This window comes from Zalophus californianus, chromosome 4 (assembly GCF_009762305.2).
Source record: "Zalophus californianus isolate mZalCal1 chromosome 4, mZalCal1.pri.v2, whole genome shotgun sequence".
Classification (NCBI taxonomy): Eukaryota; Metazoa; Chordata; class Mammalia; order Carnivora; family Otariidae; genus Zalophus; species Zalophus californianus.
Genome location: NC_045598.1, coordinates 25,505,571 through 25,532,626, shown reverse-complemented (window position 1 = coordinate 25,532,626; position 27,056 = coordinate 25,505,571). Strand labels below are relative to the sequence as shown.

General features: G+C 48.8%; 1 protein-coding gene across 1 annotated transcript in view; it reads left to right on the top strand.

Annotated features, from left to right (window-relative positions):
* The window catches only part of CSMD2 (CUB and Sushi multiple domains 2), a 594,848-nt gene that overhangs the window by 439,231 nt on the left and 128,561 nt on the right, over positions 1-27,056 (top strand). Inside the window, exons 26-28 of the mRNA XM_027615123.2 lie at positions 15,645-15,847; positions 20,791-20,982; positions 26,112-26,250. Coding sequence (XP_027470924.1) covers positions 15,645-15,847; positions 20,791-20,982; positions 26,112-26,250 — 534 coding nt within the window. The remainder of the gene's footprint in view (positions 1-15,644; positions 15,848-20,790; positions 20,983-26,111; positions 26,251-27,056) is intronic.

Sequence of the window (27,056 nt, the reverse complement as noted above, 5' to 3'; positions counted from 1 at the left end):
TAGGGTCTGTCCACAAAAGAGTGCTCCCTTGATGTGGCTGGGGGGTATGCAGGGGAGGCGAGGTTGCCTGGGTATAAAGGGCTTTCTGCAGGACCCTGCGTGCCAAGACGAGAACTCTAAATGGATTTCTCAGTATAATGAGGAGCCATTGGAATATTTTGAAGACAGTAACGACATTCAGTTCAATTAAAATACTTGGAGCATTTGCTCAGTGCCAGGCGTTCTGCCAGGTACTGAGGGTATACATATAAATAAGAAACAGTCTTTTCCCTTGAAAGTCTCAGTCTTATAGATAGACATTTTATCAGTTAGGAATGGAAGCTGAAAAACCAACTAAAGCTGGCTTCAACAGATGGAGGTTCACTTTTCTCTTGGAACAAGAATGCGAAGGTCCCATCCAGACCCAGGACAGCCGCTTAGGAGGCCAGCAGCACCTTTCTTCTCATGCTGCTGTCCTTAGGCCCTGTCCTCCCGCTTACCCCGCTGCACTGCGGCCTCAAAGAAGAGTTGAGAGGCCAGGGCGCAGAGCTTTCTCCTAGCGAGGGTTTGTGTATTTATTCGGGTAGAATCACCATCCTTACAGACATCTTCCTACATTCGATTAGTCAGAACTTGCCATGTACGCCTGGCTGGGAAAGTGGGAAATCAATTCTGTTTTGTTTTTACAGTTTCAGTAGTAGAGATAGATGAGCGTTTTTGGAAATGGAGTGCAGACAGACCATCCTACAGGGTCTGCTACAGATTCTAATGTGACGTGATAAATGTGATAGTGGAAGTTATGTGCAACACACAACCGAAGAGCATTTGCAAGGATGGTTCCTCATTCCAGGTGGCGGCGGCGAAGGGATAGCAGGGTGTTCCAGAGAAGAGGGGCTATGCTAGCTGCATTTGAAAGCACAGTAGTAGTTCACCATGCAGGGCGGAGGTCAGGGCCTTACAGGCATGTGGAAGGGAGGAGGAGGGAATGTATGCAGCTGCTTCTGGAAGAACCCATTGTCTGGTGTGACTCCATGATATCTCCATTTCTAAAACGAGATCATTGGTGGCAATGCAGAGGAGAAATTGGCTGGGAAACCAGGGAAGGAGTCTAGGATAACTGAGGGTTCCTGGTTATATTCGGAAGAACTGAGCCTTGTTTCTGAGTACAGATCTGGCTAGGCTGGAGAGCTGCATGTGACTGGGGCGCGGTGGGGGGGGGGGGGAGAAGACACGGTCGTTTCCAGGTGTACCTTTCCTAGAGAGATCTGGGGCCCATGGAGGCTGGAAAACTCATTCCAGAAGCTTTAATTTCCACTCCTAATGCTCATATTTGGCTAACGGTCCTAGTTTGTTGATTTTTAACTATAGGGATGCTTTTTAATGATTAATGCAAAGGGTGACCTGGAAGCTCCCTTCTTGGCTATTGGTCACAAAGCAGTAGGATTACTGAGAGATGGAGACCCACAGTTTTGATGAACCAGAACCCCTGCCCACTGGAGCTTGTCTTCCTGGGAGGAGCCTGGGCCAGACAAAACATCTGGCTGCGCCCAAGACCCAGAGTCCCTGCCTGCAGTTTCCCATCAATCACAGGACCGCCAGCCCCAACTGCGGTCAGCGTCACTTCCCTTCAACAGCAAGTGGGCAGCTGGCCCAGAGGAGGCAGAAGGCACCAGAAGTGAAGCTTCTGTTTGTAGCTCTTGCCAGGAATTGCGGCCGCAGGTTTAGCAGCTTCCAGAAGGTTTGTTTTTAAGCAGTGGCAGTGAGTTAAGCCTTAAACAGAGAAGGTCCATGTACTTGCACTGTGAGAGCTGACCTCCTGCAGGAACTGAACAGATAAGCGCATACACGGCAGGATGGCCCTTTGTCAGACTTAAGATTTCAACAAATCAGGAAATCGTCAAAAGGAGCTCAGAAGTTTTTTGAAGGAGAGGATGTGGATCACCCTGTCGGTGCCAGTGTAAGAGTGGTGGTGGTCTTGGCAATTTAGTTTTCATGGATCACTTCTAGAAAAAGAACACAAAGTACTTCAAATCATCCAAGAATGTAACCCAGCTGAGCTACACTGGATAGTCGAATTGGCCAGCAGACATGAACTTGACTGCCAGTTTACCATCCCAAAAATAGATTCCAGTATTTCTTAGAGGGGGATACCATTCATTCAGCCATAGACATGCAGACCTGCGTTTCTGTCCATGCTGGACCAGGTGAGAGCTTGCCCTCTCAAAAGATTAAGTAAACAAGCAAAAAGGAAATAAAAGAAACTTGTGTGATGCCATGTCATACCATTCTTTAAAAAAGGGAATTGTTTCCCTAAAGAAAATAGGAAGATATTTTCTGAAAAAATTGTGTTATAACAAACAAAAGAAAATGTAAATGGATAAATGGATACTATTCTCATTTAAATATAAGAAATAGGGATGATCAGTAGCAGAAGGATGGATGATGGAATGGGTGAGGGGAGATCATGAGCTAGAGCGACCATGATAGCGGCAAGTAAAGAATGAAAAGAAGCTAATGACACAGTGGCCAAAATCTACAAGAGCAGCACTTACCTTGTAAGAAATAAAAGCACTGAAGAAAGAAACAAGCTGGAGGGTCTGTCTGAGACTGCAAAAAAAAAAAAGTACGAGGGTGTGGAAATAATGAAAGAGAAGTTACCCAATGTGGAAGACAGAGGACCAACCAGGCAGCACAGATGGAGAAGATAATAATAAAATCGAAACTGTGAGCAGCCTCCTCTGAGAAGGGGCAGAGGGAGGGACCGGGGCTAAAGTGTCTTTGGTGACTTGAATGGACTCACTAAGTTCCAGCCAAAATGAATTAGATACAATTTGATGAAAAATGGATCAGTTCCAAGGATAATAAAAGATCCCTGAAAGTTTTTGGCAAAATACACTCACACAGGTAAGCACACAACCAGTCCTCCTCAAATAAAACAGTCATTTACGAGAAGCCACCCCCACACCAAATCCAATCCTCCTGAAATCTCCCCTCCTTCACATCAAAGGCTGAAGCCAGCGGTGTTGTGAGACCCAAGAATCATTGATTCAGCCAGGATCTAATATTCACAAAAGCCACAGAAAATTGCCACTGGGGCTTCTTGAAAAACTCGCAAAGACATTGTAGTAGGCTGAATGATGGCCCCCAAAGACATCAGGTTTTAATGACAGGAGCCTGTAAACATTAGCTTATTTGGAAAAAGGATCTTTGCAGTTGTGATTAAATCAGGGCTCTTAAGATGAGGAGATTATCCTGGATTCTCTAGGTAGGCCCTAAATGCGGCCACATGAATCTTTATAAGAGGGAAGCAGAGGGAGATTTTGTACACATAGAAGTGAAGATACAGAGATTGGAGTGATGCGGGAGCAAGCTAAGGCGTGCCAACAGCCGCCAGGGACAGAGGGAATTATTTCATGGGACAAGTGCTCATGCCATAATAATGTTAACAGCCATGGATCTTTATACAACAAATAACCTACCAAGAAAATGTAGAGAGAAATCTGTCATAAATATAAGAAATTGACAGTTGTAGAGGACTTTAACACATCTCTCTTAGTCAAGTAAAAGAAAAAAAATGTCATACACCTGAAACGAATATAACACTGTGTATTAGTCACACTTCAATAAAAATAAAGAGAACAAAAATAGAATTTCTTTTAGGTGATTTCACCATTTATTGATTTTTGTACTATGTAACAAGCTTGGTGCCAGGTACTTTATATGTGATTTCATTTACAATAGTCCTCTCAGCAACACTGCTAGACAGAGGCAGTTACTGCCATTCAACAGAGAAGTAAACTGAGGCTCCACAAGGCTACCTGATGAGCTATCCCAGAACTAGATTTGAAGCTGTGTCTTTGACTCCATAACCACTGGTTTTCCCTCTGGGTTACAGCCCCTTCAGGAGGCATGAACCTTTCATTTTATGGACAATATTTCTTCCAAGAAGAATAAAGACACATCTGCCCCTCACAGAATCCCTGACACGTCCAGGGCAGGTTCTGGCTAATGACAGGCAGTCACACAGCCTTCATTTACAAGGTGCCCATGATGAGAAGGAGGCCGGTCCAAGGTCACCCGGCAAGGAAGCCTGAAACACACGGCAATAGCCTAAGTCCTGCGTTTGTGCGCTGCCCCAGCCTCCCAGAACGCCATCACCGCGGTCACTTCAGTGACCCGAAACTCAGCTTTATTCTCTCCCTCATGGAAGTAACAAATGAATCTTTTTTCTATCAAGTACCAACTGGCCCCAGGAAAGAAGAGCCTCTTATTTTGCTTTAGACACCAGTGCTTGCTTTGGGCTTTTGTCTGTCTTCTCCGTTTTTTGCTCTTTGGATGGTAGGACACTTTGATTATTATTGTCTGCTATTATGACCATGGTTTAATTGTTGGTTTGCAGCTCCATGGCTCAGAAGTGGGCATTTTATAAAACAAGTATTATTTTCTTATTGCCGTTTCCAGTGTCACTGAGGATAATTTAGGCTGCATTCTCATTTGGGGGAAGGAGGGATTTCTGACCCTCTCCCTCCTGCAGCAGCTGTTCGTTCGTGGACCATTTTCCCCTGATGTAAAGATTCACCCTTAGGACTTGTGTCTGTGCACCATCCGTTGTGTTTATGGGGTGGCAACAGTTGCTCAGGAGGACCCAAGGCCCTTTCACATTCTGGGGCCTGGTCAGAATGCAAGTGAAATCAACATGTCAAGATGCTATGGATTTTTTTTTCTTGTTTTTGTGTATCTGTCTGATGTGCGATGGATCCAGATGAGCCACCTGTAAGCGGTGGGGTGGGCAGAATCCAAAAAACACCCGAAGTGTCCAAATTTCCTTGGGACTGAGGGAACTGAGGACCCAATCCCAGAAGCAGGTTTTGCCTGGGGACAGCTCTTGAGAGGTACGGGCACCTGCAGTGAGAATCCAATTTCCCCTAGCTTTTTAGATGGAGACTCTGGTGGAAAATCTCTTTGTGTCATTGAAGCTGAGTGTCATGAGCCTTACTCTCTTGCCAGCAAAGTCTGGTGGATTCTTGGTGTCAGGCTGGTAGGAAGAGGTAAGGGAGCAAGGGCCAGGTGGGAGTGCCCTCCCCGGGGCACCTGCTACTGGGAGATTGTGGAAGAAGGTGGGACTCTGCAGAAACACCACAAGAAAAAGGTGTCTGGAGATCCTGGAACAGGGCCAGCCCCATGATTCAGGTTGCCCTGGGGTTGAAGCAGGTGGCAGCCAGCTGAGCAATGAAGACCAGCCCCAGAGAGAGCAGAGTTTCAGGACAGTCCCCAGGGGAGCCAGAGAGAGAACTAGAAACCAGTGGGGCTGAGGAGCTGAGTGCCATATTTGTTGGTCACCACAAGCGCCCATGTTACACCCCAGGCAAACCAGACACCAGACTTAGGACACTGAGACCAACTCCAGCCCCTCCTTTGGTGGGAACTGGTCCTCCCACCCCTGCCCCCAGCCCTGCCCCATCACCATGGAAACCGCTGTGGCTAGGATCACAAGGCCACACCTGTCTTGCCTTCTCTGCAGCAGCTTGGGCATGATTGCCATCCCTCTGAGACTCTCTCCTCTCTTGGCTTCTAGAGCTGCACCTATTCCTGTTTTCCTTCTACCTCTTAGTCTTAGTCTCCATGGGCTTCTCTTCCCCCACTCATCCCTAAAGCCAGCATCCTCCAGAAACTCCCTTCCCTGTGTGCATCTCACGCTGCATACTCATTGGACCTGCTTGTCCAAACCCACCACCTGCACCCCGTGCTTGTGTCCTCCTGAAGAACTGGTACTTTCCTGGGGGGCCAGTCTCTCTAGCCCATCCGTGTCTTTGTGCAGCCTCTCTTCCTTCCCTGGCATTCCCTTTTCTTCTCACACTCCTTGTCCCCCCCGCCCTTCATCTGGACACATCCTGTGCATCTGACAAGACTCAACTCAGTTGTCACCTCCTCCAGGGGGCCTTGCCTCAGCCCCTCCACCTAGGTAGGGGTCTGCTCTGTGCTTACCTTGACCACAGTACTCGTCACACCACACTTAGGGGCAGAGACATGCCATGTTCCCATTGATGCCGTCTGCATCTAGTACCTGTTGTCTCTTGTTTGAATATGTGACTCTCAGTATCTGTATATAGACTCAGAGAACCTACCAGGCTGGGCTTAGCCAGTGTGAGACCATGATTGCATCCTCCCCATGTCTCCTGGGTTTGGACTAGGCAGCTAGCTCTGGCCCAGGGTCGGTGTGGCTAGCCCCTCTTACTTTGGTAGTGATAGAGCACCAAAGATTCAGTGGTAAGATCCAAGAAGGTGCATGTGGGCAGTAAAGAGAGATGTCAGAACCTCCAGCAAGATAGGACATATCTTCCTTAGTACAGAGGATTTCAGTTGCCTCTCACCATGTGGCACGCACTTGACAAGGAGAGTGGGTGAGTTTGGCTGAACTATGGGTGTTCCTGAAAGATGGTGAGCAGTTCATTCATTCATCAGTTCAACCAAACCAAGAGCTGAGCGTGGACCAGGCCTGGTGCTGGGTACCAAAGATATAGAAATGAATGAGTCAAAAACACAGCAGTTAAGGAACTCGGTAGGACGGGCATGTCACTGGATGGCTCTGATGCAGCGGGAGCACATGGAGGGAGCATCTCTCCAGACTGGGACCATGGGGTCGGGGGTGGGGGGGACATGGAGACACCCGGGGAAAGGTCGCCTCTGGGTGTGGGGTATCAGCTGGTACACACTAGTCAGGTGGTGGAGGAGTTTATGGGGTTGTTGTAACAAACAGAATGGCTTGAAATGAGAACAGAAATGTACTTTCTCACAGTCCAAAATCAAGGTGTCAGTGCTCCCTCTGAAAACTCTAGGGAACAATCTGTTTCTGTCCTTCTGGCTTCTGGTAGTTGCCAGCCACCTTTGTCTCATAGATACATCCCTCCAGTCTCTACCTCCGTGTTCACGTGGTCTTCTCCCCGCTGACCCCTCTGCTTCTCCGCATCCAATCTCCCTTTCCTTTCTCTTATGAAGACACCAGCCATTGGGTTTAGGGCCCACCTTAATCCAGTATGACCTCGTCTAAACTTGATTACATCTGCAGCGATACATTGATTACTAATTAAGGTCACATTGACAATTCCAGTTAAGGTGACATTGAAGGGGTTGAACTTGAGCGTATCTTTGTCGGGGAGACAATTCAGCCCACTGCAGGTGGCAGGTGCGGGGGCTTGAGGGGTGGGTAGGAATGTTCCGGGCAGAGAGAAGTCCCTGAAGCAAGAAGGCAAGAAGGAAACAGGTGGAGCAGAGAGGATTGGAGGATGGCAGCTGGGGCTTGTGAAGGCCTAGGTGAAGGAAGGAACAGTGTGGTTCAGAAGGATCACCCTGGCCCACATAGAAAAGGTGGATCAAAAGGGTGGGAGGGATTCTGGATCCAGGAAGGCCAGCCACACGTTTTATAAGGCTCTGTGTATGCTGTTCCCTCTCTTGTGATCTTCCTCTCTCTCAATCTCCTCCTGCTTTTCTTTTCTGTCTTCAAAACTGCTGCAAAGACACCTCCTCTTTAGAGTTTTCTTTGCTTCGCTCAGGTAGAAAACAATGTAAAAGGAAGGCCTTTGGTACTAGAGAGACACGCATTGAATGCTGGCCCTGACCCTCACTAGCTATTTGGTACACACTCTCTCCGCTCCCCCCCCACCACCCCCACCAGTGGTCTGTGTGAAACCCCGGGGACTTCAGTCCCCCCCCATCAGCCAGGTGGCAAAAGTAGCCTGCAAATCACAGGGTTTTTATAAGGATCCAGCACACATTATTGTGTTTTCTTCAATCCCATCAGCAGCCTCTGGGGCAGAGGCAGAGCGTGACGCACAACACGCTTCAGCCCTCTTCCCTGGCCTGTGTCATGTCTGTGGCCCAAAGAAGCAGGGAGAACCCATGGGAGCAAGGCTTCTTTGTGAAGGAGCACCTTTCGCCTCCTCCCCTCCCTTCAGTGCTTCCCCACCTGGGGGCATTGGTGGGGGAGCTGCGAAGCAGGATCCTCAAAACTGTTCCCAGCTTTTCAAAAGCCAAAGAAGACTGATGCTCACCTGCAGAGGAGATGCTCAGGCAAGCCTACTGTCTGCCTGGGCCTGGAATTAGCCCCATCAATCAGAACCTCTGATTAGCATTTTTACAGGCTTTGATTTCTAGAAGATGAAAACAAGTCTTCAATAAGAGTTTTAATCAGTGTGGTTGGTTTGGCAAAGGAAGTCTTCCCTGGCTCTCATCAAGGATTTCTAATACAAGGGATCATCACATCCCTGCAGCAGCCCCCCCAGCTACCTGCCCTGCACCCCCTCGAGCGTCTGCCCCTATTCCCATCTGGACAGCTACCCGTGAAATGGAAATTGGATCCTGCCAGGCCTCAGTGGGGAAATCCCTCAATGAAACCCAAAGTCCCACCCCCACCCCACCCTCGCCCCTCAGGGCCCCACCTGACCTGGCCTCCGAAGCGTCAGCCTCGGAGGCCTTTCTGTTGCTCACACGCTCCGGGCTGGCTGCCTTTGGGGGCCTTTGCACATGCTGCTCTTTACCACAGGAAGCTTCCTCCCACCTCTTGCTCCGCCCTGCTCTTCCCAGGGCTGGCACCTGCGAGTCTCGCCCCTTGCTTCCGTGTCCCCTCCTTCCGGAGGGCCTCCCCGGCCACTCTCTGGAAAGCAGGTCCTCCGTCTCAGCACACTGCTGCCTTCAGCGCAAGTGCCACGGCAGCTGATCGTCTTTCCAGGAGTTTGTGCAGGAGGGAGTATTGCCCATGTCCAGAAACCACTGGAAAATGACACCCTGTCTGTCCTTGTCTCCATTATCTCCCCGCACCCAGCTCAGGGAGGTGTTGAAACAAATGAATGCAGTAAAAGGTCTGGCACTTCAGCCTCTGTCCTTCCCGCTGCCGAGCTGCATTGTTTCTGCCTGCAGAGGACCTCGGGCTCCCGCCTCCCGCCTCCCACCTGCCGTTCTCTAGACCTCCTCAACGCCAAGCCTTTGACTTTTGTCTGATTATCAGATCAGCTGAGCTGAGTGCAACGAGCTGGCACTTTTAATTCATGGTCTCAAAGATTAGCCCTTTCACCCTGTTATGATTCACATGTAAACTATTGATTACTGATAGGGCCTCTCAGGCACACACCTGGCTCCCGGCCACAGCCTCTTCCTTCCCGAGGCGCGGGCAGCATTCTCAGGGGAAAGAGTGAGAGCACCAAAGTTGGACCCAGACTATAATTACATAATGTAGTTCTGGCTCACTCTCAAACCAGCCCTTGACCTTGGGCAAGTTATTCCACCTCTCTGAGCCTCCGGAAGGTTTTGTTTTGTTTTGTTTTTTTAAGATGGGAAGGATGTCACCTACAAAATAAAGATGCTCACGGGGGCCTAAGTGGGACCACGAGAAAATGCTTTGTACACGGTGGTTGTTATATAAACATGTTTCTTTTCATCTCTGTTCCGTCTCCATATTCTCTCTTCACAGCTTCCTAACAGACTGCTCCTCCTGGAATTTCATTCATTCATTCATGGATTCATGCACTCACTCCTTCAGTTATGCACCCTCTGGGACCTCAGTGGGTCTCTTAACTAAAAGGGGACGAAACCCAGACTCCGCTAGCTAATTCCGGGGCCTCATTATCTTCCCTCTCTCAGCCGAGCTCTATTGCCTATACCCTCCTGACGCCACTTGAACTCCATTGTGGGAATCACCTTTCTTCCTAGCCCCTTCACCTGCATGAACAGGGGAGAAGCAGGGAGCCTGATGCGGGGTTCGATTCCAGAACCCTGGGATCACGACCCGAGCTGAAGGCAGACGCTTAACTGACTGAGCCACCCAGGTGCCCCTTGTCTCACGTTATTAATGCAAAGAAAACACACTCCCTTTCATGCCATACAAACTTCAAGTCTCATCTCCTCCCTCCTTCCCTGACAAGTCCGGCCCCCGAGAACCTGTATTTTCTGAGAACGCGTCCCGCCGCACCACACAGCTTACCCCTTGGTCTGCTCCTGTGGTTGGCACCAATTTCACAGTCCATCGAGTAACATGGAGAAAGCAGAGAAGGAAGGGGGCAGCTTGGCACAGCAGTGGGTATGCATGTTTGCTCTGCTTCCTGGGGAGCTCCTACTTCCTCTTTCCAATCAAGTGTGGGGCCCCAGGCTGCCAGTCTGTTTCCTGCTGAATTCATGGAAGGGAAGCCCATCTGTCTTTACCCTGTCAGAAGCCCTCCGAGGGGATGCCTGCCAGGCAAACTAGAACCCACACAACTTCTGGTGTGGAGGACCTGCACCTCTATCTATAAAAGGGTTTGCTCAGGAAATCCAGGAGATTCACTTGAACCCTAGTAAAACTAATTGGTAACTGAAAAGAAACATGCGCACACATCCAACGATAAATACGTAACTAAAAATTAAATCTCATTCACAATGGAATAAAAAAAATTTAATAAGAAGTATGCAAAAAGAAAAACATAACAAAGAAGAAAACCATGACACTTTACCAAGGTACCTGAACGAAGCCCTAAATAGGTTAAGATATCTATAGTGTTCCTGGCTGGGAAAAATAATGTACAGGTATCAGTTTGCCCAAATGAATTGATGTATGTGTGCAATTCCAATCAAAATATCAATGGGAATTTTTTGGAACTTGATAACTATGAAGTTCATCTCAAAGGATCAATTTGGGAAAATAGCTAAGAAATTTGGGGGAAACAATATAAAGGGGGAGTTGCCCTGGAAGAATATGAAAATATGAAATATGAAAACAGAAGTAAGTTGCATAGGTGTGTTTGTGGTACCACCAGTAGCATCCACAGAGACCCTGGAGCTAAGGAGGGCATCTGGAATCAGAGTCATGACCAAAATGACATTTCAAACCCATGAGGGGAGCCTGGATTATTCAGTGACAAATGTCTTCATTCCCCAGACATTCATGAGCACCATCCAAAGTGTCAGGCACATCATAGGCACTGGGGCCCCCACTCATGAAAATTATCTTCTAGTTGGGGACACAGGTAGTAAACGAATAAACTAAGTATGGACTGCAATAAATGCTCAGGAGAAAGTAAACAGTATTTTGATAGTCAAAACAGGGACGAGGCTACTTTAGACAGGTGGTGGGAGAGTTGGTGTCCATTTGGAAACATAATGAACCTATACCTCAAAAAATAGAACTAACAAGTTCTGGGGAAATATTCAAGTTTGGTTTTTTAATCATTGTGGGAAGAAAAGGGTTTGCCTAAGCATAACATGACACCCAGTATCTTTTTTTCTAAGTTATCTTTTTAAATAAAAAAAAAAAGATTTTATTTATTTGAGAGAGAGCACAAGCAGGGGGAGCGGCAGGCAGAAGGAGAAGCAGGCTCCCCGCTGAGCAGGGAGCCCGATGTGGGGCTCGATCCCAGGACCCTAGGATCCTGACCTGAGCCAAAGGCAGATGCTCAACCGACGGAGCCACCCAGGCGCTACGACACCAGCATCCTTAAGGGAAAAGATTAGCATATTTGTTACATAAAATGAGTAAGTCCAGGTGCGCCTGGGTAGCTCCGTCGGTTAAGTGTCCGACTCTTGATTTCAGCTCAGGTCATGATCTCAGGGTCCTGGGATCGAGCCCCACCCATGTCAGGCTCTGCGCTCAGCAAGGAATATGCTTGAGGATTTCTCTCCCTCTCCCTCTGCCCCTTTCCCCCGCTTACATGCTCACACACTCTCTCTCTCTAAAATAAATAAATAAATCTTTTAAAAAAATAAGTAAGTCCTCGGGCGCCTGGGTGGCTCAGTTGGTTAAGCGACTGCCTTCAGCTCAGGTCGTGATCCTGGAGTCCCGGGATCGAGTCCCGCGTCGGGCTCCCTGCTCGGCAGGGAGTCTGCTTCTCCCTCTGACCTTCCTCTCTCTCATGCTCTCTACCATTCTCTCTCTCTCTCAATAAATAAATAAAAATCTTTAAAAAAAATAAAAATAAAAAAATAAAAAATAAAAAATAAAAAAATAAGTAAGTCCAAAACCAAAATAGACACCATAAACAAAATTTAAAGGGCAAAAAGACAGCAGATGCTAGGAGAAAATATTAGCAATATATGAGAGAAATCAAAATATATAAAAAATAATAATTAAAAATTATAATAGAATTATAATTAATTGTAAATTGAATTTTAAAAGACAAAGAACTCAGTTAAGATGGGTAAAGGTTATGAAGATATATAAGTGGACAATAAATATATGCAAATATATACAACGTAACTAAATTATCTAAAAACACCAGTGAGATTCCGTTTTGGTTTAGCAGATGGGCAAGTATTTTAATATAGAATATATTTACAACATTGTAATATCTGATGTTGATGAGGTGAAGTTTAGAGAGAAGAGTCACATTGATACTGTTTAGTGGGAATGTAAATTGATGCAATCACTTAAGAGAATAATTTAGCAGCATTTATAAAAGATTTTAAGTGTATACCCATCCCCCCCCAAAATTCTTCCAACAGTCAACTGAAATATTAACAGAAATTGCAAAGCAATGTAAAGATGGGAATGTTCTTCGCAGTCTTATGTGAGATAGTGAAATATAACAATGTCCATTTTTGTGGGAAAAAAAATGAAGTATATGTATTATGTCCATAACAATCTTAAGTGAAAAAAAGTGACTTAAAATTATGTAAAATATGGTCCCTTTTGGAGAGGGGGTGGGGAATGCGTGCACACTGAAAGAAAGTCTGGAAGGATGTGCACCAAGACTAATAATCAAAAAGCTTTAGAGAACAGATTGGTTTGTGTAAGAAAGGGATTTTTTAAAAATTCAGTACAGCTATATATTGTTTGTCTTTTTCTGCCTTGAGCATGTCTTATTTTTATAATTTAAAAAGATATTTTTTAGGGATTTTATTTTATTTATTTGAGGGGGGAGGGGCAGAGGGAGAGGAGAAGCAGACTCCCCACTGAGCACACCAAGCCAGCCACTGGGGGGCTCAACCCCAGGACCCAGAGATCACGACCTCAGCTGAAACCAGGAGTCAGGTGCTCAACCGACTGAGCCACTCAGGCGCCCCTCTAAAGATATTTTTAAAAGGAGAGAGTGGTAAATGAGTTGGCTTCTGGAACAGGAAAAGGGCATCAGCGGATAAACTGGTGAGATCCAAATGAAGCATGGAGCCGAGTTCACAGCAATGCACCGATGTCGGTGCCTCAGTTCTGACAAACTGCACCTGGGAAACGTAAGACATAAGCAGTGGGAGAAATGGTGAGCGGTCTATGGGAATTCTCCATTTTAACTTTGCAACTTTTCTGCAAGTCTAAAATTGTTCCAAAATAAAAATTTGATTAAGAGAGAGAGGCTGGTAGTCAGTAGCTTTGGCAGCCAGAACCTCTTTGTCCGGGGAGAATTCAGGGTTCCTACTCAGCTACCTTGCCCTGAGAGCTCTGTCTGTGGCCTGCAGGCACCCCCCGTCACATGGAAACCCCTGCCTGGCCTCCTCAGATCCCCAGGGATTATCTAAGCCAAGACTGTGTGTAGCCAGTATCTCAAGTTCTGCTCCTGGAAACCAAGATGTAGGCTCACCCCTCCCCCCCACCACAACTGGATCAGCCTCTCAAACCCCACAACACACCCCTTACCTTTACCCGCACACCCCTTCTTCTACGGCCGAGTTTCTTAGAGCAGATTTAGGTTCAGAGTAAAATTGAGACCAAGGTGCAAAACTTTCCCATTTGCCTCCTGCCCCACCATAGGCACAGCCTCCCCATTATCAACATCCCCAACCAGGGTGGGACATTTGTTACAAGCCTACACTGACACGTCGTTATTGCTCAAAGTTCATAATTTCCATTAGGGTTCGCTCTGATGTCATACATTCTATAGATCTGGACAAATGTATGATAACATGCGTCCACCGTTATAGGATCCTAAGAGTGTATCCACCCACCCTGAAGACCCTTTGTGCTCCACTATTCATCCCTCCCACCCATCCAGCTCCTGGCAAACAGGGTTTTATTTTTATACCATTTCCATAGTTTTGCTTTTTCCAAAATGTCATACAGGTGGAATCCTACAGTATGTGGCCTTTTCAGAATGTCTTCTGTCACTTAGTAGTATGCTTTCACGTTTCCTCCATGTCTTTTCATGCCTTTTTAGCTCATTTCCTTTTAGCACTGAATAATATTCCATTGTCTGGATGTACCACAGTTTATCCATTCACCTACTGAAGGACATCTTGGTTGCTTCCAAGTTTGGGCAGTTATGACTACAACTGCTATAAATATCTGTGGGCAGGTCTTTGTGTGGACCTAAGTTTTCGACTCCTTTGGGTAAATACCAAGGAACATGAGGGCCAGATGGTATGGTAAGGAGAGTATGTTTACTTTTGCCAGAAATGGCGAAACTGTCTTCCAAAGTGGCCGTACCATACTGCGTTCCCACCAGCAGTGTGTGAGGGTTCCTGTTTCCCTCCCCCATCCGCGCTGGGTAGTGTCAGTGCTCTGGGTTTTAGCCATTCTCATAGACATGTAGTGGTATCTCATTGCTGTTTCCATTTGCATTTCCCTGATGACAGGATGTGGAGCATTTTTTCATGTGCTTATTCCCCATTTGTCTATCTTTGGTGAGAGGTCTGGTAAGGTCTTTGGCCCATTTTTTAATCAGACTTACTTGTTTTCTTCTTGTTGAGTTCTAAGAATTCTTTATATATTTGGGGTAACAGTCCTTTATCAAATTGTGTCTTTTGAAAATATTTCCTCCCAGTCCACGGCTTATCTGCTCATTTTCTTGACATTGCCTTTTGCAGAACTGAAATTTTTAATCTCAGTGAAGCCCAGCTGATCAGTTGTTTTTTTCACAGATCATGCCTTTGGCGTCATATCTAAAAGTCTTCCCCACACCCAAGGTCGTGTAGGGTTTCTCCCACGTTGCCTTCTAGGAGTTTATAGTTTTATGTTTTCATTTAAGTCTGTGATCCAGTTTGAGTTAACTTTTATGAAGGGCCTCAAGTCTACAGCTAGATTCATTTTTTGCATGTGGATGTCCAATGGCTACAGCACCCTTTGTTGAAAAGACCGTCTTTGCTCCCCGGTCAAAGATCAATTGACTGTATTTCTGTGGGTCTGTTTCTGAGTGCTCTATTCTGTTCCATTGATTTCTTTGCCTGTTCTTTCACTGATACCACACTGCCTTGATTACTGCAGCTTTGTCTTAAGTCTTGACCTCAGGTAGTGTCAGTCTTCAGTCTTGTCCTTCTTCAATAGCGTGTAGTGGTTCTGGGGCTTTCTTCTCTCCATATGAACTTTAGAATCAGTTTGTCGATAGACACTAAATGGCTTTCTGGGATTTTGACTGGGTGTATGCCTTCTCAGCATCCCCCTCACAATCTAGAATGATATGGATGTGGACTCAGGAAGAAGTCTGGGGACTATTGTGTACAGTGAAGAGACCGGGGGGAGGGGGGGGGGCTTTGACAATGGCAACACGAAGCTCATGATAATCAACAAGGTGCACAAAACCTGCCCCCCTTCACCCCCTCCCTGTTTGCTGGGGACCCCCAGTGGGAGGAGCAGGCCAGCTGGAAGCTACGAGGGTGCTGCTGGACACTGCTGTCCCTTCTGGCAAGTCTTTCTTGGGTTTCCCACCTTCTCTGACCGGAAGCCCCTGGGAAGAAGGCACTGAGCCCACAGTGACAGCCTTCCTCTTCTCTCTGTTCAGGCTCCACTTCCTGGTGTTTGACACGGAGGAGGTCCACGACGTGCTGCGCATCTGGGATGGGCCTGTGGAGAGTGGGGTCCTGCTAAGGGAGCTCAGCGGAGCAGCCCTGCCCAAGGACCTACACAGCACCTTCAACTCGGTCGTTCTGCAGTTCAGCACCGACTTCTTCACCAGCAAGCAGGGCTTTGCCATTCACTTCTCAGGTCTGTGCTCACTTCCTGCCCACCCCTGTCCATCTGTCCTGCGGCATAGCCCCGCTCCCTCCAGTCCCTCCTTTCCTCCAGGCCTCTCCTCTTGTAGAGAGAGTCACTGAGCAGTGGCTGTGTGCCTGGTACCTGGTTAGCACTTGTTCAAATATATGTGCTGAGCTTACTCTACGGGGGAAGACAAGCAGCTTAAGAGACACTAACGTGCAGATTGATGAGCATCTGGGGGGAGAAATATAAACTATAATGTTTACCGTGGAGCATCAAGGAAGAAAGATATTCCAGAAAACACAATGCCCAAGCTCAGGCCCGCGGGATGAGTAGTAGAAGTTACAGAAGGAAAGACCGTGTTTCAAGCAGGCGGTAGTTGATGATGCTGTGGAGGGGGAGGTGCCACAGAGTAGGACTTGGGGGCCATCTGTGGATCCCTGTTAGACGAAAAAGAGAGAAAAGGGCTCCCTGGGTGCAAAGAACACGTGCACAAGTGCAGAGGCGGGATGAGAGGATCCAGAACATGTGAGCTGAAACACGGGGAGCACGGAAGGAGGCACGCAGGCCCCCGGTGATGGTGGGATGGGGCTTGGTTATGGACAGGCTGCTCTACATGCCGCACACTCTGGTTCTTAATCTAGTGTGGGTTTCAGGAAGGACTGAGAGCCAAACATGAATGATCTAAATTCGATTAATTATGTACTATAGTAGCCAATTATGGAGGAGCATGACGGAGAGCTACCAAAAATGGGCAGTGCTCACACATCCAAGTCCCAGTATTAGATAATTCATGTGTTGGTCCTGCCTCCCCCTGTGATGCACCATCTCATCTCCTCTGAAGTGCCTCTTCCATCACTCATCTCCCTGCATAAGTGACTGTGCCTCGGTGTATGCTTATGTTTATTATACAGCAGCTGTCTTCATTACCATGTCCTTACTCCACTGTGGGGGGGGGGGGTGGCGTTGCCATGGTGATTGCGGAGCAAGCCCATGTGGCACCCATGCCATGGCTTTGCCTCCGCAGTCTCCCCTTGTTGGTGTATTAACTAAGGGTGGTTGGGTATATTTCTGGTACCAGGTGGGCTGGAATGGTGTTACAGACCCTGCTTCTAGCTCTTGTACACATCTGTCTTCTCCGTGGAGATGAGCATTCAATAGTCTATAGGGCAGATGAGGGCCTCCAGGATTATGTTCCTTTATACCCATTAACTTGCCCAGTTAACACTCATGCAAGCTTCTAGCCTGGCGGAGGAAGAGCTCCTTGCAGGGTTCACTGGGATTCTTCTTACTGGGAATCCTGGCACCCATTCGCCCATGGAGAGTCTCTGGGGATCCAGGGTAACGCTGATCTCATCCAAGATTAGGTCCCACCACGGGGCAACAAGGGAGTCATTTTTGATAAGCATTTCCCCACATCTGTTCCCTGGAGTTCCACGAACTGTTAACTGATGTTGCTGAAGAAAGAACTTTGCACGATCAAATGATGTTGAGAAGGTGCTTAGGTCAAGGCAAACCTAAGAGGTTATCTGTAATTTGGGACCTCTGAGAACTTTTGGTATGCTAATTTAGCAGGTGAATTCAGACGGTGTCTATCTAGTAGGTCACAGTTCCCAAACATATTTGACCATGGATGACTTTTTCCTAGACCATCTCAAGAGACTAGCATTTTATGGGACGGACTTTAGAGATTGCTGGGATAAGCCATAAAGGGTCCCCCGGCAGCGAGGAGAGCAGAATGCCGAAGAGACGGCGCGGTCCACTCTCTGGGGAAAGGAGTGTTATGAATAATTAAACCAGAAATGAATTTTCTCTGACTGTGCCCAAGCTAATGGTTATGGCTTTAAAAAAAAAAAAAAAAAAAAAAAAACCTCTAAATTGCTCCGACAGATTCCCCCGTGGATTTGCATTATATGACCTCCCATGCACCGTTAGCGTGTCCACGTGGGACAGCATCCCTGGGCACTGTCGCAAGCCTTGCCTTCGCCCAGCAGCTCAGGCTGCTTTCTCACGCATTGCCCAGCCCGTAGAAGTGCTATTCATCCTTCAAGGTTCGTGGCAGATGCCACTTCCTCCTCATCTCCCCATTCAGAATAAATTGCTGTGGCCTGTGGCACCCTGAGCACTTTACTTCAGTTTCTTCAGCACGTGGCCAGTCCCAGACACTCTGCCTTGTTTTGGAGGTGGCCACCCCCTTGCCATTCCACAGACAGCTCTTAGAGAGTCGGGACCATGTCCTGCCAATCAGACCCCTCCACGGCGTATGCATGTAGCAGGTGCTCACTCACTGCTTACTGGATAAGCAGGCACATGAACACACGCACACGTGAACACATGGTTTTCTCTAATGCATGGGTGTCCTGAGGCAAGCTGCCCTGAGCATCACTTAGGTCCATGGAGAGGGGAGTGGGCTAAGCTACCTAGCCTGGGCTCCAGAAAGGCTGCAAAGACCTGGCCCGGGGTCCGGGTGTAACCGAGGTTCAGGAAAGGTCACCTTGCCCTGTGGCTGTCATCAGTTAGCAAATACCAAGACTCCTCTAGGGAAGGGCAAATGGCTCACCCCATGTTAACTTTATAGTGTGTGTTTGACAGGGGATTGTGCAGAAATGCCAGAGACGATTAGTGCAGACTTGGCTTTATTAAGTAAACATGTCTGTGTAACATCTAACATCCTGTCTGAAACACGTGGATCCACCGTGTCCCTGGGGCTTTGCCAAGCAGCTCAAATTCAGGAGCATTAAAGAGGGAAAGTGGGAACAAAGAGAGTTGGGGGGGACACTGAAGGAGAGGGAAGCATAGTCACTGCTACCCCTTGAGCCGGTACCATGCCAAGCACTCTGCTATTAATTTTCAAGGAAGCCTTAGAGTATGGTGGCCATTATTAATCCATGCTGCAGACGGGGGCTCTGAGGCCCAGGGAGGTTTCTCATACAAGGTCATCTAGTTAATAAGCAGCAGAGACTGGATCAAAACCCCCATGTCTGATTCCCAGACCTAGGCTCGTCATCATTGGACTCTGTCGCCTCCTATATAAATAATCTTTCTGAGTATGGTCAGAACAGGGAGCTGTTTTTCTTTCAGGGAATCATTTACATGTGTACAGTCACTGTAAAGCTAGAGATGAAAGCTAAGTCTGTTTTTAATTGGGAAGGAAGAAGATTGATTCTTATTTGACTTTATAAATAAATTCAGTAAGTGTCAGATGGTGATGATTTGTTCATTTATTTATTCATTCAACAAATATTTACTGAGCATGGCTGTGTGCTGGGTAATGTTCTAGGCCCTGGGGATACAGTTGGAAGCAAAACAGCCGAGGTCTTGGTTCCCACGGAGATGCACAAGTGATAGTACAATAAAGAGGCAAACAAATTAGCGAGAGTATTACAGATTGTGCAATGAAAAGAACAAAACAGGATAATGTGACCAAATTGGTGGAAGGGGGTCAAGGGATGAGCCCAGAAGAAGGTGGTCAAAGAGGCCCCTCTGAGGAGGTGATTCAGGAGCTGAAAACTGAATGACAACATGGAGCTGGCTTAGGAAGGTCTGTGGCACCATCGTTCCAGGCAGAAGGACCAGCAGGTGCAAAGGCCCTGGGGGGGACGCGGGGAGGGACCTGAGCTTGCTGTGTTGGAAGAATTTACAGTTGTGGCTGGAGTATAGTATAATATGTAAACAGATGAGCATGCCTGTATTCTGGTAAAACTTTATTTACAAGAACAGGCATAGAGCCAGGTCTGACTGTGGGCCCTAGTTTATCGCATGTTGCTATTGGGTATGAGGTATCAGATGTTGTAACTCCAGACTTGTTCACACAATCTTAGATCTTATAGTTAGTGATATTAGTGTGTACAGTTGCCCTGGGCTGGGGCTTCTCGAGCTTTTCCACTGAAGTCCACCTCAGAGCAGAAGAGAGTAAATGTATCTCCCCCTGCCAATCTGGAGGCTGTAGGAGGCTACAATCTCTTTTAGGCTTCATGTTTTTGCTGAAGAACTCGGGTGAATTTTACATTCTACTCCACAACAAATTCATTTGGTTTTGTGCATGCTATTTTTCCCAAAATTTGGGGGCAGGGGGAATCTGACCCTCCAAGCAAATGAATGTTACGTGTCCTGTGGCATCCAGTGCCTCCTGCCCCCGGGGCCCGCCAACCACAGTCCAGAGGATGACTAAGTTGCCGCTGCCCTGATTCTTTCTCTAGACTTTCTCTTCTATCATTTCCTTTGCTCACAATGCATCCTCTCATTCATTCGCTCTTTCATTCTTTTATTCATTTACTCCTTCCCTCCATCATTCATTTGACATTCACTTTTAAAGCACGCAGTCCATCTTACACTAAGTTAGGTATCAGACTGCGAACATCTCCCGCATTCCTGAGGTTTTTGAATGTTTACATACATCTCGGCTACGAGTGTTTGTTTTGAACTCCAGTTTATCACCTGCTACAAACATCAGACTTTGCTCCGGTTTCAGTCTGATGGGTCGCTGGGCGTTTGCCGCGCAAGAGAGGGCGCGGTCTCCACCTGACTGCAGTTCTCCCTGTGCCTTCACAGCCGCTGCTCGGCGTGCAGGCAGACCAGCTCCCAGCCCGCCGGCAGACCCTGCTTGTCTCTGCTTATCTATGCAGCAAGGCAGGTATCGTTAAATCGAACCCAACTCACTTCTTCTACAATCACAGCTCTGCAGTCACACCTAACTCATGGTATCTCGTGACAGGTGGATGCCAGCGATGGTGAAGGTTCTGGTAGGGCTCTGATGGTGGTCCCCAGTGGTGGTGGAGGCAGTGACAGGAACGGGGGTGAGAACAGAAACAGTGGCCCTGTTGCCAATGCCGCCAGTGGGAGGTGACAGAGATCATGGCCGTGGCACTGGCAGCGGGCACGGTGGTGACAGTGAGGGTGATGGGCTGGGAGCCTCATTGTCTGGCACTTGTTCTTCTGTTCCCTTGTCCCAGTGTCCACAGCCACGTCCTGCAACGACCCTGGGGTCCCACAGAACGGGAGCCGGAGTGGCGACAGTTGGGAAGCCGGAGATTCCACGGTGTTCCAGTGTGAGCCTGGCTATGCGCTGCAGGGGAGCGCGGAGATCAGCTGTGTGAAGATCGAGAACAGATTCTTCTGGCAGCCCAGCCCGCCAACGTGCATCGGTACAAAGCAGCCTCAGGGTGAATCCTGCCCTCTGGGCCCCCCACTTGTGTGTTCCAGACCCCGTGGCCTAAGTGGTAGCTGCATCTGGAGGCTGGCCAGGAGCCTCGGAGCAGCTGAAAGTCGCAGAAAACCCAAAGTTTACGCTGCTTTGCGTGCATATGTGCACACACACACTCCCTCACATTCATACACTCATACTCTTCACACGTGACAAATTCTTCACTCTCCAAAGTGGGCCCCAAAATGTCTAACCAAGCATGTCTGCGTCTTTTCTCTGTGGCTCAGGCCATATAGGTTGGAAGGAGGACGATGGGTGAGCTCGGGTAGAAAGGTCAGCAGGTTCCAAAATGCCCCTTCTAATATCTACAGCACAAGAAGGGTATCCACAGGCTTGGGTGTAAAGGGAAGAACCTTGCCCTTTCTCTTCTCAAGGAAATTATTGGTTACCTGGGTGTTAGATCCCTAGATCTGTCCTTACTCTTAAAATCTCCCCATTTGACCCATGCAGAAATGGAAGCTCTGTGACTTGCCCAAGGTCAGGTAGCTTGTAAGGGTTAGGGGGTGAATAATCCTGCTCCCCAGCTCCTTGAGCCTGGGAGGAGGAAGGAAGTTGAAGGGAGAGAGAAATAGAAACATTCCAGGTGCTCATTGCCCCATGACCCTTTTTCTCAGGCAAAATGCTGAATGCATTTATCTCCTGTGTCAACGACAGGTGTTAGAAGAGAAGCAGTAGTCCCTGGGTCCCCTTACTGTGTGCTAGCCCCACACTGGACATTTTCTTACCCAGCCTCATTTAACTTTAACTTTCCCTATAGCTCTCTGAAATGAGCACCATTCCCTCATTTTACAGTTCAGGAAACTGAAACTCAGACACATTTGGATATCTTGCCCAAATCACAAAGCTAGGATATAGCAGTGCCAAGATTCACACCCACATCAGTTTGAAAGCAGAGCCTTTCAATTTCCTACCTCCCACACTGGCTCCTATGCTGGGGATGGGTTCCAGGGACTTCCCAAGACACAGCCCAGCGGCCTTCACCCTGGCGATGCCCTGCATGGCTTTCCACAAAGGCTCAGTGGGAGGCTCTGTCCAGGCATCCAAGGACTGGCCTTTGCCAGCCAAGCTCTCAGGCCTGCTGCTGAAGGTGAGACACTGAACCCTGTCTCTCGAAGGTGATTAGGAGTCACCCGGGTTATGTGGTAGGAGCCTGGTGAATACACAGCTGACAGGAAGTTGAGACCTGGCTTCCAGAAACAGCCCCGATCTCAGCTACATGGAGCAGTATGTGGGAAAGAGTGTGGGGTACTGAAGTAGACAGATCTGGGTTCAGATCCTGGCTCTGCCATTGACTAGTTCAGTGGCCTCGGGGGAACTGCTCCATCTCTCTGAACCTCAGTTTCCTATTAAGTGAGAATAAATATACTCATGGCATCATGGCGTGAGGACACAACTAACCCAAATCTCAAGAAATCCTCATTTCCCTCCTTCCTTTTCTCTTTCCTTCTTTCCTTCCTTCCTTCCTCGCTCCCTCCCTCCCTCCTTTCTTTCCCTTCTTTGTTGACTTCTCTCAAGTTTTTGGACTCACCTCCCTTCCCTGAACCCAAATCCCACCTGGGTAGTGGAATTATTCTAGTGAGGCCCAGGAGGGAATCAGATGACCTCTGAGGCCCCTTCCAAAGTTAACATTCTCTAGGGCTGTGATTCCTTAGGCTTCTCCTACAGAAAAGCAGGTCCTGAGACAAGATTGGCCCAGGTGGAGAAGAGGGGGTTGCGCACGGTGTTAAGCTGTTGAGAGCAATAAATGTGCAGCGAACAGGGCAAAGAGGTTAATTCAGCTTTCATTACCCATTCTTCTGTTCTCAGCTTGGGGAAACGTTCCTCAGGCAACAAAATGAATGTCTTTGTCTCTTCTCTCAAACAGTCTGGAAATTCCAGTGACAAGCCCCTAATTTCCAGCTCCCTTGGCAGTCTGCCATGACTGGTCTGGCTGGCCTTGATATCCCTTCATTATAGGGAGGAAGCAAAGGGAGAAAACAAGTATTTATTGAGCGTCATCCCCATGATAGGCACTGGGCTAGACATTTTAGCTTCATTCTCGCAAATGGAATCATCAGATGGTAAGTTTAGAGCTCAGGTTCTGGATTGCAACTGCCGACCAAGTCTGGTGGCTTCACCACAACAAGTTGTGTAGCCTTAGGCAAATTACTGAATCTCCCTGGGCCTCATTTTCCTCCCCTGTAAAATGGCATTAGGAGTACCTCGCTCACCGGGCTAGGAGGAAAGAAGTTCATGCCGTAAAGCGCCTAAGACCACATCTGGCTCACGGTGAACACGGTGTGTGTTAGAAGTTATTATTGTTGTTACTCTTTTTTTATTATTATTTTATAGATGGGGAAGTGGAGGCTCAGGGAGATGGGAGAGCTTGCCCAAACTCACAGCTAGTAAGCAGCATAGTCAGAATTGGAACCCAGGACTAGTGTAACTTCGAGTTCAATGGCCTTTCTCACACCTCTCGTCCCTCGGGTCGGCCCGGCCACTGCTTGGCCCTCTGGGGTGACCAGCTGCCTGCTGCCACCCCCTCCTGGGCTTCCATGGTTTGTAAGCTCCAGCCTGGGCCTGCAGACCAGAGCCCACCCTCTGTTTCTGACTCACAGTAGGGAGGGGACAGGGCGTGACCCTAGATGCGGGGCAAGCGCCCTGAATTGGGAGCGACACCTGGCTTCTAGTTCCCACCTGGCTTCCCGTTCCCACCTGGCTTCCCGACCTGCTGAAAGGACCAGGCAATGCTGGGATGTTGCCAAGGCCTCATTTGGTCACCTGCAGCTCGGCTGTCCTGCTGGCTAGTGCCGGGGCCTAGAAAGGGAAGGTGTACCCCTCCATCAGCCCCGAGCAGCGGGAGCGCTCCTGCTGGCGAAGTCGCTAGGAGTCTGGCAGGCCTTGACACACAAATGGTAGAGGGTGATGAAGCCCATGTTGGGTCCTGAGTGGGAAGCAGATGCCCAAATGTCCAACGCCAGGGAACCATCTGGAAGGGAACTGCTCCAGGACAGAGGCCTAGAACCCAAACCACAAGCACTTTGGGGGTGGGGGCAGTTTCAGAAACAGCCAGGCTCACCCCCATCCCTGGCTAACTTAAGGCAAGAAACCCCTGAGCCACAGAGGAAGCTCACGCCCTGTGGCCCTTGCCCGCATGGAGGCGGCACTGTGTCCCCTTAGGAAGGTTTCCAGGGAGCTGGGACTGCCCACGTGACCGTGGCTGCCTCAGACAGTTGCTAGGGTCAGGCCACTCTCGGAGCATGGGACAGTGGGGCCTGTTGTGCAAAGGGCAAGGTCTTAGCCCGATCGTACGGGCCTCCAGCGTGTCGCCTTCGTGTAACCCTCTTCAACAAGAGGGCGCGGGGGAGAAGCGAGCCACACACTAAGCAGACCTGGGGCAGGGAACCGTCCTTGCTCACTGAAGCTCTCCCAGCGGGGGCTGCTCCCCTGCTCCCCCGCCCGCAATCCCGAGCCGAATGGAAGAGTGCAAAAGTGCTGCCCTTCCGAGCCAGACGGGTGAAGGTTGAGTCTCAGAGTGACTCTGGGCGGGTCTTTCAACTCCCTGAACCCCGGGCTCCTCAGTTCTAAACCAGGAAGAAGAATCCATAGCTCACTGAGTGGTTACGAGACGTAAATGAGATGAGGTATCTAGAATGCTGTGTGTCATGTCGGACCTACAATAAGTGCCCCCTTGAGCGTTCCTGGTGTTCCAGTTGAGACTTGGGATATATTTTCCACGGGGCAGGGGGCAAATTCACTACTCTTGTGATCATTCAGGCTTTATGTTCAGCCATGTTAGGGCTTTTATGGCCCAGCCCGAAGCCTGCTGTTTCTTAAAAAGACCCGGTGGGCATTGACCGAGCCCTCACAGGCTTACCCTGGGTGAAAGCTACAGCGTGAGGCAATAAAGCTCAGCTCTGCGACAAGCGAGTGTCTGCTCTCGATTTGGGTCTTGGATACGCCCTTGGCTCCCACCTCCGTGTCCAGTCTCAGATCTGCTGGCCTCTCCTTGAATGGCTTTCCCTGCTCCTATGGGCTCCCTGCTGACCTACTCAACCTCAACCCCCAATGGCGCCCTGTGGGGTTTCCTAGACCACGCTATACTTATAGTCTCTACCATCTTTCCTGTTGACGACCCCATACACTTTCCAGCCCCTGGTTTACCAGACCCCACTGCTACAGGGCAGTGGCCCAGCCATTTAGGGGAGAACCTGACTCGGGATCTGGGAAGTGCCCCAGCAGGCTCTGGGTAAGCCGCTTGCTGCATCACCAGCCACTTGCGCCCTCCCTGCCCGTTAAAAGGTCCGTCCTCGGGGGGGGGGGGGGACCACCATGGACGAATGGAGCTCTGTCATATCTCCACCCAAGTGAGGTGCACACGCTGTCTTAGACAAGGTCTTCTGGAAACTTGGAAGGTATCTGCAGCTCCAGGCAGATGCTGAGAACACTGACAGGAAGGAGGCCAGCTGCACTTGGCAGGTAAACGTGGCTGTGTTCTTCACACCTCCTGATGGCGGGCGCACTGAACTCAGGATCAACACCCACAAAGCTCACCTGGAAACTGGACGTGAGGCAGTGGAAGGAAACCATGTGGTTCAAATGTCTAAAAGATGAAGGAGTGTCAACTATTTCCAAATATTGACTATTTACCATATGCCAAATGCTTTAACAGACCTCTCCAACATCTTTACTACCATCCCTGAGAGAAATAGTACCTCTTCCTGCAATAGGGAAAGGATGCTGAGGTCCAGAGAGGTTAGGTAAATTCCGTAAGGTCACACGGCTAGGAAGTGGTGGGGCCAGGTAGTTTGGTTTTGTTTCTAATAATTTCTTGAGGTGAAATTCACATAACATAAAATTCACCTTTTTAAAATGAATGATTCAGTGGCATTTGTTACATTCACAATGTTATGCAACCACCACCTCTGTTCTAAAACATCTCCGTCACTTTGAGGTAAAACCCTGTATCCATTACATCCCACCCTCTTGGCCCCTAGAGTCAGGTTTTCACTCAGGTCTGCCAGACCCAGTCCCTCCTCCACTGTGCCTCGCCAGCACCCAGGGCTGACCTTTGTCTTCCTCTCTCCCCAGCGCCCTGCGGGGGAGACCTGACGGGACCATCAGGAGTCATTCTGTCGCCAAATTACCCAGAACCTTATCCACCAGGCAAGGAGTGTGACTGGAAAGTGACCGTCTCTCCAGACTACGTCATCGCCCTGGTATTTAACATGTATGTACCTGTCCCCCGGGTGGGAGACAAAGGGCTCAGAGCAACTAGGGGTTTTAGACAGGGGTCTCCAGGTGAGTGCACACAGGTCTGCTGGGAGCAGATGAAGGAGCCCGAAGGAGGGAAACTAGCATTTATTGGATGTCTCCTGGGTGCCCTGCACTGTACTCAGCAGCTTCACCCATATTGTCTTATTTCATCCTTATAAGATGTTGAGATTCAGAAAGCAGGGCCTTGCTGGACCCTTTTCCCATGGCTCCGCTGTGTTTCCCCCCTTTGCTGTCCCCGGGCTCCTTCCCTCCTCCTCCCTAGTTTGTGAACAGGCTCAGGTTTTTCTCAGGTCCTCCCCCAACCAGCTCCTGCATTGCCTCCTTTATCCCTTTAGAGGCAAACTCTTCAAAAGAATCATCTCTGCTTGCGTCTACTTCCTCGCCTCCTGTTCGCTCTCAGACCACTGATAGCTGGGTTCTGCCTCCGTGGTTCCGCCAGCAAGTCCTCTGATAAAAGACACCAGCGACCTCCTGGTTGCCACACAAGATGACACTTCCCATGTCTTATCCCGCTGCACCTCTCGACCCCTCCGTCCATCTGTACCCTGCTTTTTCTCTTTGGTTTCTGTGAAGTTACTCCGCTCCCGTTCTCCAGCTTCTTCTGTGACTTTACAGCTTCCTCATCATACCCCCCTTGCTCTCGGCCAGGCTCTATTGCCTTTTCTCTTCTCATCCACACTTCCTTCCCGGGCCAGCTCATCTGCTCCAATGGCTTCACCTTTGTCTCATAAACTGGAGACCCCACACTACCACAGCCCA